Below are 14,796 nucleotides of genomic sequence, written 5' to 3'. Positions count from 1 at the left end.
TCATCTTGCTTTGTGGTTAGAGAATAGGTTGGTAGTAGTCCTGTATGGTTGGGTTATGGGGAGGGTGGATCCATATGTGTTAGTTTTTATCGAGTATTTGGATGACCTGATTGGTTAGGGGTGGCGGCTCCCCTTTTTTTGGGGCTCTTTTTGTATTCTTTTGCATCATCTTGATGCTACTTTCAATAAATTGTTTATTTATAAAAATATATATATACATTGTTAGATCCATTTCGTAACAACTTAAGCTTTTGAAACAATTGGTGACTTAACATGTATGGTTGTTAAATAATATAATTGAAGCTTAGCTTTATGTTGGCTGACTCAATTGACATTTGCCGGAGTTATTACATCAATAAATAATATGAAGTGCAAATCGCAGTAGTCGCAGATGTCTGCCTTTTTGGCTTTACCGACACTTGCAAATGCATGCTGATTCTGATGTTTTGGTGTTCTTTGCAGATTCCCTTCTGCTAATGCATGTAAATTGAGCAAATCCGAAGCAACTCCAGCAAAGGGCTTACTAAGACCTGGAAAGCAAAGTCCTTCCGAACCTCAACATGGAGTTGACGTGGTATGTTTGAGTCCTTATCGGTCTCTTTCTCTGTCCACTATGCTTCATTAATTTTCTAGCTGTTGTGATAAACTGTTTTCATGTATACAGAATCTATCAGCCAAACTGTATGCTGCTCTGCGACTGCTTCGTACTATTCTTATTAAAGAAGGTGGGGAAGGGGTCTTGGCGCACCACATATTTGGGTGAGGTCTCATTCCATCATTTGTTGTTGTTGCTGTTGGTTATGATATCCTTCACTTCTGACTGTTGCTTTTAAATATTTTTTGACAAGCATCTCTGCTCCATTTGTTTTGGCAAGAAAATGTTTTCCACGGAAAATGATTTCCTATGTTTGGTTGCAACTTTAGAACTTATCTGCTAGTGGTGGTGGAATTGGTAAGATTTTAGTCTGGAAAACATTTTCTATGTTTTCAGCCTTGCAAAGATAGAAAACAATTTTTTTCCAAAAAAAGCTTGTTTTGCATTGACCACAAATTTTTTTTGTTTACTTCCATTTTTTGTTGTACCAAATGCTGGAAAATGCAGAAAACATTTATTGTAAAATATTTTTGTCCAAACAAACAAATAGAGAGCTAAATTTGGAAAAATTCAGCTTGTTACAAATTAGAATGTTTGTTTCAGCATTCAGATTTTTCTGTTCCCTTCCCGCCTTTATGTAGCTGACAAAACTAATGTCCTGACATGTTGCGGTTTCTGTTCTTTCTCAACTTAGAAATGCTACATTGCACGAGATGAGCGTGAGCATTCCCAGAACTAAGGAAGAACTTCTCGAGATTCATGGCATTGGAAAGTAAGTTTTAAGGTTAGATTATCTATCATTATTACTTAGCAGGCACATTTTAATGAATATATTGGTTTAATTTAGTGTAAAGCTAAGCAAGTATGGAGATCGGTTTCTGGAAACCATTGAAGCTACCATCAAAGAACACTACAAGATGGAGAAAATCAGCAGCGGTAGTAATGACAGTTTGGATTCAATAAAGCGGAGAAGAGATGCAGTTAGGGTTTCCAAAGATGGCGATGACATCATGGAAAGCACAGGACGATCAAAGAAAAGGGCACTGAAAAAGCAAAACAGAAGTGTCGAGGTTGTTGATTTTAGCGAGGCGGATTATTACAACGGATCTGCTAACGTTGATCTAGATTTTGATGACACTGACTTTGACATTGAAAATAACGTGTCAGATCTGAACGTGGAACGGAATGCAGGAGGAAGAGTGCTACCTTACTGGTCAGCGCAATGAAAAACCAAGAAATAGTTTTATTGGGTAGGTAAATTATCATCTCAAGCATTTCATGTTTGATGTTGTTTGTCAATGCATTTTAGGTTGTTGGAGCAAGGTTCTTGTTCCATCGAATGTAATAGGAGGATACATTTTGATGTGTACAGTGTATATCAAAGCTAGTGGGTGGCAAATTAAATTAAATTTTATTTTATTTTATTTTCCCACTTTTTTTGGCAGGACGAATGCATTTGATCATTTTGAAACAAATTGATTTTAATGTGACAAATGTGACCGAAACAAACCCTTCTGAAACAAAATACAGTTAGTGTCACAGTTTTAGAATAATCATACTGATCCCTTTAGCAAAGTTATAGGAGCTAGAATTGATGTAGATGGTGTTAAAAAACAAGGATAAAGAAGGAAAAAAATATACATTTTAGTGTAAAATATATGATATTTTTTTATCGATACGATTAATAAATTGTTGATAAAAATAGAATTAAATATTATATAAATTAAATTTTTAAGAAAAATTAATATAATTATGTTTAAATTATCAACTTGTATTTGAGGAATTTGCTTTGCCTTTGGGTATGAATTTTGAAATTTTTGTTTGATATCATTGTTGTGTAATTTTTATTAATAATTTGTTAGTTATATTATATAAATAAACAAATGATGTTATTTATTGTTTATTAAAATTTATATTTAATTTTATTTATTTTAGCGTTTATTAATTTTTAACAATTTAATTTTATTAAAAAAATTGATAGAACTGTATATATATATATTTTTAAAGAAATATTAGAGGAAGTGGGTGTAATTTATTAATATTAATATTATTGTGTGTTTGGGTTGAATTTTTTAGATTAAATTTTTTGAAAATTGAGTTTTTGTCTTTCGTATTTTTATTTTTATTTTTAGTGAATATTTAAAAAAATTTAAGCATTTTAAAAAAAATTAGATGCATTTTATTTAAATATATCTAAAAAATAAAAAAATTATGAAAAAATATTTTAAAAATTTGATAAACATATAAAAATACGAAAATATATTGAATTCTCGTATTTTTTTTATATTTTGATATTTAGTGAATTTTTAAAAGATTTTTTTTACAAAAATTATAAACGTGTTTAAAATTTTTTAAAATATTAAAAAAAATTAATAAAAATAAAAATAAAAAAACGAAAACAAAGAAAATAAAATTTTCTAAAAATATTTTTAGAAAATTAAAAACAACCAAAGTGAAGTGATTATTATTTTAAAAACAAATTTATGACTGCCCCTCCCTTTGCAGTCACCGCTTTTCTGGTTCATAAAGTCGGCATTTAACTCCAAAACCAGTCTGATCGTTACACTGCAACAACGACAGGCCCTCCTCCCTTTGCTACAAGAGAAGAGAGAGAGAGAGAGACAGAGAGAGAGATGAAATTCTTGAATCGGCTGAGCTTCTTGTGGAAGAAACGAAATCGAAACCCTACCGATAATCTCTTCTTCACTGATAACGAAGATAAAGATGAGACGAAGGGGAGTTCCGATTCAGCTACAGAGAGAATTACCGAATTAGACCAAGCTAGTGAGAGAAAGTTGGAGACGGAGATGGAGGAGGATGAGGAGTCTGGTGAGAGAAAGAGAGATGTTGGAGAGAGAAAGAGACGAATTGACAGTCCTCCAGTCGATGACTGCTGTCCCATCTGCTTCGGCGCCTTCATCGTCCCCTGCCGAGCCCCTTGCGGCCATTGGTACTGCGGTCAGATCTCTCTCTCTCTCTCTCTCTCTCTCTTCTCTCCCAAATGTTTGGTTTTCCAGAAAATGTAGGAAATTAACACCATAATTTGAAGGATTTTGTGCGGTTTTCTGTTACTTGGGGCTTCAGAAAGCAAGAATTTCACATGTTGCGACTCTGCGGTTATTTGATCGGGCGATAATAATACATCAGTGAACACTTGTTTGGTTTTCTAGAAAATGTAGGAAAATTAAATAGAAAACAACCATAATTGAATGAAGAACCTTGTGGCCTTTTTCTGTTACTTTGAGACTTGAGAAAGCAAGAAATTCGACTACGGCTATTTGATCAGGAGAGATAATACATCAGAGAGTGCAAAATATGCCTAGATAGTTACAATATGTCTTGGTGTACTTATTGGCGAGAATATTTTTCTATACTTTTTCATGTATGTGTAAAAAAATTGCACATCAATGAAAATATTTTTCTGTACTTTTTCATGTATGTGTAAATATTTTTTAAAATCACCACTGTACCGTAATTTCCCCAAGAACAATCAAGAACCTACGAAATGCTTCTAGTTTCTGAAGGAAATGTCATTTTTTTTTCTCTCCCTGTATTCCATCTGTAGTTTCTTGTTGTTAATATTATATTATACTGTTAATATAATACTATATAATACTATATATATATATCATTATTAATACTATATATGATAGTGTGAATATAGTAAATCGACAGAGGCTTTCGGCTGCTTTCGGCGCCTCCTCCTTTCGGCGTCCTTTTTATTATTTTATTCCATTCCATCATCATGATGTCTTGTATCAGAACTCCTATATAATGGAGTCTCTAATTTTGTTTCAGGTAGAGTGTTAATAATACAGAAACCTCTTTCAATATTACTCTCTCAATTCTCTCAATTTCTCTTTCATGGTATCAGAGCACAGGTGTGTGTCCTAAGTCTCTGCATCACTACTGCGTACCTCGTCCTTACCTAATACACAGATTGGACAGTACCATCACCTTCGTCTCTTCACGACGAAGCCAACGCCATCAGATTCATCATCATCTGCCGCTGCACGCGCCTCCACGCGCCGCCGGAACATTCGGCCACGCGCTCACTCGATTCAGACGCGCTCTACGCGCTCCTACACTGTCCGGTGCTATTGTGCGCCCCGGCTTCATCTGCTAACGTGAGCCGCGTGTTTCTGACGTCAGCCGACGTCAGCCCTAGCTGCTTCCGTGCGCCTGTGCCTCTCGCCTGCTAACGTGCGCCGCGCCACTCTCTGCTAACGTGCGCCGCGCATCAGCCTGTTTGACCAGATTCGTTGACTTTTCCTTTTTCGGCCTTTTTGGTCATATTTTTGGTCAGTTCACTCCTTTTCTGACTAATTTCGACCTTCTGAATTCACTGGTAACCTCAGTTTTTTCAGATTCTACCTCATTTGTGCTATTTTTCTCTCATGGATCGCCTAGACTCCACTACCCACCCTATTTCCGCTATTCTTGACGGGACTAATTATGTCCTATGGGCACAAGCTATGTCTGGCTTCCTCAAAGGAAAGAAACTTTGGCGCATCATTACTGGGGATGTGTGCAAACCCGTTCCCGAGAATACAGATTCCGCTGCCACAGACTCCACTGCCAAATATATCGACCGACTGGAAGATTGGGATAGTAAAAACTATCAGATCATCACTTGGTTTCGCAATACTTCTATTACATCTATCAGCCTTCAGTTTGGTCGGTTCCAACTTGATTCTGCTTCCTCTCCTGCCAAAGCCATCTGGGATTTTTTACACGAACGCTATCAGACTACTGGCCTTGCTCACCAATATCAGCTTTTGAGTCATCTTCACGGTATGCGCCAAGAAACCACTCAAACCATTAATGATTTTCTCTCCCAAATGTATTATGCTTGGGATCAGCTCGCTCTTTCTGAACCTCCATGGGACTGTACTAAGGATGCTACCTTGTTTACTACTTACCGTGACCAACAGCGCTTGGTTCAGTTTCTCATGGCTCTCACTCCTCGCTTTGAGCCAGTACGCGCATCTCTCCTTCATCGAACTCCTTTACCCACTCTTGAGCAAGCAATTTCAGAACTGTTGTCCGAGGAAACTCGATTTGGTACTCTCCATCCACATCCTGTGGACTCTGTTCTTGCCACTCCCCAGATTCGAAGTTCTCCTTCCTCACCTTCACCACAAAGGTCCAATGCCTGCAATTACTGTCACAACCGCAATCTTCCATCGACTCACCTTCTGGTTAATTTTCCAGTTCGTCTTTGTCGGTTTTGTAACAAGACTGGCCCTGGTCATCTCCAACAAGATTGCTTCCGCAATCCCGCCCGTGCCTCTCGCAATGGTCCTTCCACCGGGAATTTTTCTCGCAGCCACTTTCACCGTTCTGGGACTCCGTTTAAACCAATACCTGCTCAACGCACTGCTGCTGCTGCCTCCGAGGATTTACCTTCCTCTGCCTCTATAGACCCTTCCACTCCAGTCTACTCTCAAACCGATGTCGCAGCCATGTTTCAACATTTTTGGCAGAATTCCGGTACTCCTCCATCTACTGCTTTATCTGTCACCGCAGGTAACACTTCTTGGTACTTTGATTCCGCTTGTTGTAATCACATGACCTTTGACCCTACTATTTTTACTCCTCTATCTTCTCCTCCTCATGTTCCTTCTATCCATACTGCTGATGGGTCTCTTCTGTCTGTAAGTCATGTTGGGTCTGTTTCAACCTCTCACTTATCTTTATCCCATGTCTATCTTATGCCTGCTCTTACTTTAAATCTTATCTCCATTAGTCAATTATGTGAGCATGGTCTAACTGTTACCTTTTCTCGTACTGGTTGTTTGGTGCAGGACCCTCGGACGGGGCAAACTCTTGGGATAGGCCGTAAGCATGGACGTCTCTACGAACTCATCCATCTTCATGTTCCAGACTCCTCTCAGATCACAGCTCCTACCACTACTACCACTGCTACCACTACTCCTCCTTTATCTCCTTTTCATCTTTGGCATTGTCGTTTAGGCCATCTTTCTGTTGGTCGTTTAAAATCTCTAATTTCCAGTGGTTGTTTAGGTCATGTAAGTTCTGATGTTTTAGATTGTGTGTCCTGTCAACTTGCCAAACAACCTGCTTTGTCGTTTAATAAAAGTGACTCTGTTTCTCTTGCACCATTTGATCTCATTCATTCTGATATTTGGGGACCTTCTCCTACTCCTACTATGGGAGGTGCACGCTATTTTGTTGTTTTTATAGATGATTTTTCCCGTTTTACCTGGTTGTTTCTTATGAAAACTCGCTCTGAGCTCAAACAACTTTATTACAATTTTGCTACAATGGTTAAAACTCAATTTTCTAAAAATATTAAGATTTTTCGCTCCGACAATGCCATGGAATATAAAGATCTTGACTTTCTTTCCTTTCTTCAGAGTCATGGTACTCAACCTCATCGTTCCTGTCCCAGTACGTCTCAACAAAATGGACGTGCTGAACGGAAACATCGACATATCCTTGACACTACTCGAGCTCTCCTACTGTCTTCCTCTTGTCCGGAACATTTTTGGGGCGAGGCAGCTCTCACTGCTGCTTACACTATCAATTGTATCCCAACACCTGTCATTCACAATCACACTCCTTATGAGCGTCTACATGGCACTCGTCCTCCTTACACCAACCTTAGGGTCTTTGGATCTGCCTGTTTTGTTCTTCTCCAACCTCATGAACGTACCAAACTTGAACCACGTTCTCGCCTTTGTTGCTTCTTAGGGTATGGTATTGAACACAAGGGGTATCGTTGTTGGGACCCTCTCTCCCAGCGCCTCCGTATCTCTCGTCATGTAGTCTTTTGGGAACACAAAATGTTCTCCTCTCTCTCTCTCTTCCGTTTGTCCGTTCCCTCACCCTCTCTGTTTTTTACTGACCCTTCCACGGATCTGTTCTCTGATGACCTTCCTCCCTCACCCTTGCCGGCCTCTCCACCGCCCCTGCCGGACTCTCTCGAGACTGCCTTGCCTTCTGGTCTGTCCCAGGCCCCTGCTCGCTCTGATGGTCCTGCTCTTGCTTCCTCGGGATCCTCCTCTCCTGGTGAGTCTCTCCCTCTGGCTCCTCCTGCCTCTACTCGACCACACCGGGTAACTCAACCTTCTACTCGTCTTCGTGACTTTATTGTTGGTTCTACTGCTTTTTCCACTTATGAACCGACCTCCTATCGTGAGGCTCGCTCTAATCCTCTTTGGCAGCAAGCTATGACTGATGAATTGCAGGCTTTAGACAAAACTCACACTTGGGACATTGTTGATCTTCCTCCTGGCAAGACTGCCATTGGTTGCAAATGGGTCTACAAAATCAAAACTTGTTCTGATGGATCTATTGAGCGCTACAAAGCCCGCCTTGTTGCAAAAGGCTTCAACCAAGAATATGGTATTGACTATGAAGAGACGTTTGCTCCTGTTGCTCGTCTCACCTCTGTTCGCAGCCTGATTGCGGTTGCTACCTCCCGACACTGGGATCTTTATCAAATGGACGTGAAAAATGCTTTCCTCAACGGTGTTCTTCTTGAGGAGGTCTACATGCAACCTCCCCCTGGATCTACTTTTCCCCCTCATAAAGTCTGCAAACTTCAGCGTGCTCTATATGGTCTCAAACAAGCTCCGCGCGCTTGGTTTGCCAAGTTCAGCTCCACTATTCATGACTGTGGTTTCACCTCCAGTTCTTATGATACTGCTCTTTTTATCCGCAACACTGCTCAAGGGACCACCTTGCTTCTCCTTTATGTGGATGATATGATTATCACCGGTGACGATCTTGATGGTATTAAATGCCTTAAACAGTTTCTTAGCCGTCATTTCGAGATGAAAGATCTTGGTCCTCTCAGCTATTTCTTGGGTCTTGAAATCTTCCATGATTCCACGGGGTCTTTTCTCTCTCAGGCTAAATATACCTCTGATCTTCTCACCCGTGCTGGTCTTACGGATTGCAAGACTGCCTCCACTCCCCTGGAGTCTCAGAGTCGTCTTACACCTCTTGATGGCACTCTTCTCTCTGATGCTACCCTATATCGTCAGCTGGTTGGCAGCCTTGTCTATCTCACTGTTACTCGTCCTGATATTGCCTATGCCGTTCATATTGTCAGCCAGTTTATGTCAGCTCCTCGTACCCCTCATTATGCCGCCTTAGTTCGTATCCTTCGTTATCTCAAAGGTACCTTGTTTCATGGACTTCATTATTCCGCCCGCTCCTCTCTCCAGCTTCGTGCCTTTTCCGATGCTGATTGGGCTGGGGATCCTACTGACCGGCGCTCTACTACCGGGTTCTGCTTTTTCTTGGGTGATTCTCTTATTTCTTGGCGCAGCAAGAAACAATCTCTTACTGCTCGCTCCAGTACCGAGGCTGAATATCGTGCTCTTGCTGATACTACTCAGGAACTTCTCTGGCTTCGTTGGCTTCTTAATGACATGGGTGTTTCCCCCTCTGGTGCTACTGCCCTCTTTTGTGACAATCAAAGTGCTCTTCAAATTGCTCACAATGATGTTTTTCATGATCGCACCAAACACATTGAGATTGACTGTCATTTTATTCGTCAACACGTCACTCATGGTACTGTCCATCTCCATCCCATCTCCTCTGCTGATCAACCTGCTGATATCTTTACCAAAGCCCATTCTCCTGGTCGCTTCGTTGAACTTGTCTCCAAACTCAAGTTGGTTGATGTTTGTCCTCCTTGAGTTTGAGGGGGGCTGTTAATATTATATTATACTGTTAATATAATACTATATAATACTATATATATATATCATTATTAATACTATATATGATAGTGTGAATATAGTAAATCGACAGAGGCTTTCGGCTGCTTTCGGCGCCTCCTCCTTTCGGCGTCCTTTTTATTATTTTATTCCATTCCATCATCATGATGTCTTGTATCAGAACTCCTATATAATGGAGTCTCTAATTTTGTTTCAGGTAGAGTGTTAATAATACAGAAACCTCTTTCAATATTACTCTCTCAATTCTCTCAATTTCTCTTTCACTTGTGATAGAGTTATCTTAAACGTTTAGTCATCACAACAGGTATCACCATTGTTTTGCTGGTATCAGTTTTGGTTGAGCTTTAGTCGCTGGCCTTGTTTTGTGCTGTTATTATGGGATTTTTAAGGACTCTAGCTTCAGGGAAAGAGCTACTCTCACCTAGGACATGATCCTCTTTCAGTTTATCATGTACTTTCAAGAACTATATGTTTTTAGGGTTAATTTCACTTTTATTTCCTAAATTATTTTCATTTTTGTATTTCATCCTTAAATTATCAATTTCTTAGAGTTTCTAATTTCAAATAATGTGGTCCAAATCAGTAACCATTAAATTCTAATGTGATGGGTAAATAGATCATTTAAAAAATTGAACAACTGAAACTATACAACCAAACACTTTTTTTTTACTCACCACTTTGAAATTAGCAGTATAGAAGAAGATGAGTTTTTGGTTGTTGGATGTAAGTCATCTAATATATAGAATGAGTAAGAATATGGGTGTTTGGTTGTATGATTTAGATTAAAATTATCTTTTTGCTTATTAGGTTTGGTTTCTACCATTACTGATTTGGACGGGCTATCTCCAATTATACTAAATGAGCAGTATCGAAGAAGATGAGTTTTTGGTTGTAGGATGTAAGTCATCTAATATAGAATGAGTAAGAATATGGGTGTTTGGTTGCATGATTTAGATTAAATTATCTTTTTGCTCATTAGGTTAGGTTTCTACCATTATTGATTTGGACGGGCAATCTCTATATGATTTGAAATTAGAAACTCTAAGGACTAAATAGATGAAATTGATAGTGTAGGGATGAAATAGAAAAAAATGAGAATAGTTTAGGAGATAAAAGTGAAATTATAAGTACATGTTGAAAATGACTAATGCTCTATTGTTTTATCATGGAGTTGGATTTTTTGCTTGGAAATGATTTACCGAGGTTGGTGTTTTCCTCGTACAGCTGATTGCATTTTGCAGTATTGGAACCATGGTGCAGCACTACAACCTTGCAAGTGCCCCATGTGCTCTAAGCTGATTACCAGGTTGATACCAGAGGCATCATTTGACCACCGCCATGATGTTGAGGTTCTGGAAAATGTTCGGAAGTATAACCGTATTTTTGTTGGAGGCATATCTGGCCTGATTATGGTGGGTATGGCATATCTATCTGTTTGTGGTATTGTTTTTAAACAGTATATTTAGGCCTCGTTTGGGAACAAGCTAATTTAGTAACTTTTTGGCTATTTGGCTAAAATATGAGCTAAAAAAAACTAGTATGTTTGGGATGACTTTTTGGCTTTTTACGAAAAGATGTGCAAAAAGTAGAGAGAAAAGAAAATTTTTGACTTTTTGGTATGGGTTATTGGCTTTTTGGCTAATTTAGTAATTTTTTGACTTTTTGGCTAAAAAAGATGGTTCTCAAACGAGGCCTTAGTCTCTTTTCTTCTTCATTGAAATACACTATATTATACAGATAGTTGGGATTTTTGGAATTTGATTTTTCTAATAACGGTGATTCTAAATTTTATCATTGTTGGATTGTCTAATCTAAAGTGATATGTGCACTTATATGCATTTAATTTATTATATCATATGTTGGTCCTTATTATATATGCATTTAATTTATTATATCTAAAGTAATTTTCTTATGGATAGTTTTTCCCCGTAAGTTCCATGTTTGTAATATCAGTGTTGTAAGTTGAATAAGTTGTCTGGTCACATATTTGTGCCAACCAAATGCCCTTGTGGAAACAACGGCTGTATTTTGTAGTTCCTTTTTTTTATACATATATATTTTGTAGCTGGAAAAGCTTCAAAATTGACAACTTAATGGGGGCACGGAACAAGATATGATTTTACTAGCCTTTACCTCATGCATGCTTCTAATGTATTGTGCCGATCATGCTTCAAGTAATTTTGCATTAGAAATTATTTGCGAGCATTCATATTTTTTATGTCTTTTTTTCTCAAACAGAAAATGCGTGAGTTGCCATTGCTTATCAAGAGAATATTTCGTGAGATGATGGATCCTGATGCGGCTGATAATCACCTTTTTAAAGTGCGGCTTTTTGCAGTTAAGTTCATCCAATAGTTGGACAAATCAGAAGTTATACAACAAGCTATTTTTTTATTTATTATTTTTTATCTACTTTTGAAAATTTTGCATTGTAATGTAATGTCTCTAGATGTGTGTAACTGATAGGTGATTTCTTCTTTCCCAAGTCGTAATTGAATCAAGTTGTGATGTATACTTAAAATTCTAGTAAAAAAATAAAAAGAAAAAAGTAAGTAGCACGTTTTGACGATTTGTACAAACTATTCATGCAGATTCTGTTAATCTAAGAAGAGTTTGATGTCTAAGAACAGATGTTGCCATAATGAGTTAAATATTTTCTTTGGTTTCTGGTGGTGACAATGAACTATTAGGTTTACATATTCATATATTGCTGAAAGTATTAGGAGATGAGACTTTAACCTCATAGATGTTTCTAATTTTATGAATAAAGTAAATGAGCCTTTGAACCAGAAATTAAGCAGCATATGAAACTGCTTGTGAGAACAATGTACTTCTTGTACTTACAACAGAACACTTGCAACAAATTATCAGGAAGTGTGCAATGTGGTTCTTATTATTCTTTATATAGTTGGATGCGATTAGTTAGCACTCCCAAATCCCAATTATGAAAGCCTTAGATGCTGTAACTTGATCTTTTGACTGACATAAACTGCTCTATCATGTTCCAGAAGTCCTATTAAACATTGATTTCATGGCTTAGTTTTATCAAGCTAATTTTGATTGTTGTTTTTGTTTGCAGATATTGCTGGGTGCCCTCTATACTGTTAGCCCTGTAGACTTCCTTCCAACAGGTGAACCCAAGAACCCAAACTGTTTATGAGCAAATTTATTATAACCTAAATAAAAGATCAAGCGGTGTTAATAAGTGGGTCGCACATTTCCGCCATTGCCATCTCTATATGGTAGAAAAGTGAAGTTGTCTTGAAGAGCTTGAACAAATTTCAAGTTGTGGAACCTTCAATTTGTTTATATCATCATATGGTTGGGGCCAATCCACAATCATGTGGTCAAGATAGTTTTTTGAATTTCCATGTCCAGATAGGCCAATAATGTGACTTGTTTGGGGAAAAAAAAGAACATGAACTGATCGCACGGGTGGGTGCCATTTAATATATGGTGCTGCTTTTTCCTTTTTTCTTTTCCTTTCTGATTATGTTTTGGTTCGTTGAGGCCTTAATTTTGTGAACCAAACCATAGCCAACGGTTCTTAATTTTTTGGAACCGGAATCAAACTGAGCTGTTTGTATCGGTTTATGTTTACGATTTGACTGGCTTTTTGAACACCCCTACCCATAATTTTAAGCCATGCTCAACCCAGCTGAAGGTTGAAGCAGATTCTTCAGCAGTGGTTACAGCTAATTATCTTGAGGATCTATACCAGTCAGCTAGCAGTACACCTTCATCGTGTTTTAGTATTTGAACACCTCAGCGTGTTTGGTTTGAGTTTTTTGAATTAAGTTTTTTGAAAACTGAGTTTTTTGAATTAAGTTTTTTGAAAATTGAATTTTTTGGTTTTCGTGTTTTTTTGTTTTTAGTGAATATTTTTTAAATTTTAAGCATTTTTTTTACTTTTTTAGATGCACCTTACTTAGATGTATCTAAAAAGTAAAAAAATTGTGAAAAAATATTTTTAAAAATTAATAAATACATAAAAATATAAAAAAATGTACTGAATTCTCGTATTTTTTCGGTATTTTTGGTATTTGGTGAATTTTTAAAAGGTTTTTTTCAATTTTTTTTTTTTTACTTTTTAGGTATATTTATGTTAGGTATGTCTAAAAATTAAAAAAATTGCTCAAAATATTAAAAAAATTCAGTAAAAACAAAAAATCACGGAAAATAAGAAAGTAAATTTTTTTGAAAAGTGGTAACCACGTCTTTGTTTCCTGTGCATTTATTATGTGTTACCATATCAAGCGATGAGCTCATATTCTGCAGGTCGTATGGATGCCATAAACTTTTTTGATAACATTTCCATTGCTCTGGTTCTCATCCTGTATATAGTGGGCCTCTGCCGCAGACGACAACAATTGCGACGCGTGAGGCAGTTGGCTGCCGATGCCCAACCTGACGGGACTTGAATATCCAGTACAATTGTGACACAATTTCCCCTCAGAATTCAAAGAGGATTGTGATCACGCCCAGACTGATGAGATTGTAAGTTGCACCCCTTGTATATTTGTTTTCTGTAAAATTCACCCAAAATCAATTCTACAACACGCCACGTGACTGGCAATTTGAGAGTCGTTTAGTCATACCCGATTATCTGAAACAATTGAATCAGTTGTGTTCAAACGTGGATGATGCTGTGTGTTTGTAGTAGTTTCCTGAATTCAGTAAAACATCCATCGGCAGTTGATGATTTTTTTTCTTTTTTTCCTTCTTTTGATGAAATGGGAGGCAAAGAGCAGTCTAATGTAATTTTTGTAAAGGGAATGTCTTTGCTGAGTGTTAAATAAGTATATATCATTGTTGGTATTATATATTTTATGTTGCCTTTTGACAACTTGTTTCACTGCTTCCCCAGTTCCAGTTTGGACAAAATGTTGATTCTCAGAATGTGACTGAAATGAGCATTATGTAAGTTGAAAGGTTGGATTGGTTGCCAGAAGGGAAAAATTCAATTTCATTTTGCACCTCTGTACTTCACGTTTAATCTCATTTTGCCCCGACTTTCCTGACTTTTAATCGCTAAACTTTTGAGTCAAGTTCCAATTGGGCCCATCATCTTGTAACAATTTCTCCAAGTTTGATGAAGTAAAATTAAGACGCTAAAGTGAATTTTTTTTAATAGAAGTATTAGGGTGTTAAAAGAGTAAAATGGGGAAGACTAGTGGTTTTGAAAATGGGAGGTTTTATTTATACACTATAAATTCTCTTACTACATATTATTTAATTAATAAATTTATAGGATAATAATAACTAAAAGTAAAATGATCTAAACTCAAAACATTGACTTTGAAATTTTATGATTTTAAGCTTGTGTTTGGGAAGCGTGGTTGAGGTTAAATTAGCCAGATGACGACAAACTAGGCTTATTTAGCCACTACACGACAAAGGCTCTCCAACGGGTGGGAGAGGAACCGTTGTTAGGGTAAAATTACGAAAACACCCTCAAACAAATCAGAGATTCATTTCGCTCAA

The 14,796-nt window shown here is 37.5% G+C and overlaps 2 protein-coding genes across 4 annotated transcripts in view; both read left to right on the top strand.

Moving 5' to 3' along the window:
- The window catches only part of LOC114320669 (ATP-dependent DNA helicase Q-like 4A), a 45,324-nt gene extending 43,297 nt beyond the window's left edge, over positions 1-2,027 (top strand). For all 3 annotated transcript variants that reach the window (XM_028267727.2, XM_028267729.2, XM_028267730.2), the window contains exons 24-27: positions 463-574; positions 665-759; positions 1,290-1,367; positions 1,443-2,027. In XM_028267727.2, the coding sequence (XP_028123528.2) occupies positions 463-574; positions 665-759; positions 1,290-1,367; positions 1,443-1,821 (664 nt within the window). In that variant the 3' untranslated portion in view covers positions 1,822-2,027. The remainder of the gene's footprint in view (positions 1-462; positions 575-664; positions 760-1,289; positions 1,368-1,442) is intronic.
- Positions 2,028-3,075: 1,048 nt separating this feature from the next.
- Positions 3,076-14,137, top strand: LOC114320668 (uncharacterized). The gene is made up of 5 exons (XM_082914451.1): positions 3,076-3,553; positions 10,537-10,724; positions 11,551-11,649; positions 12,392-12,443; positions 13,591-14,137. Exons 1-5 carry the CDS (start codon positions 3,229-3,231, stop codon positions 13,731-13,733), a joined length of 807 nt encoding a protein of 268 aa, XP_082770577.1. The 5' UTR covers positions 3,076-3,228; the 3' UTR covers positions 13,734-14,137.
- The last annotated feature ends 659 nt before the right edge of the window (positions 14,138-14,796 follow it).

The sequence above is a fragment of the Camellia sinensis genome, chromosome 2 (genome assembly GCF_055761805.1).
Source record: "Camellia sinensis isolate YWXY chromosome 2, ASM5576180v1, whole genome shotgun sequence".
Taxonomy (NCBI): Eukaryota; Viridiplantae; Streptophyta; class Magnoliopsida; order Ericales; family Theaceae; genus Camellia; species Camellia sinensis.
Note: the sequence above shows the minus strand (reverse complement) of the source record. Positions and strands in the feature narration are given on the sequence as shown.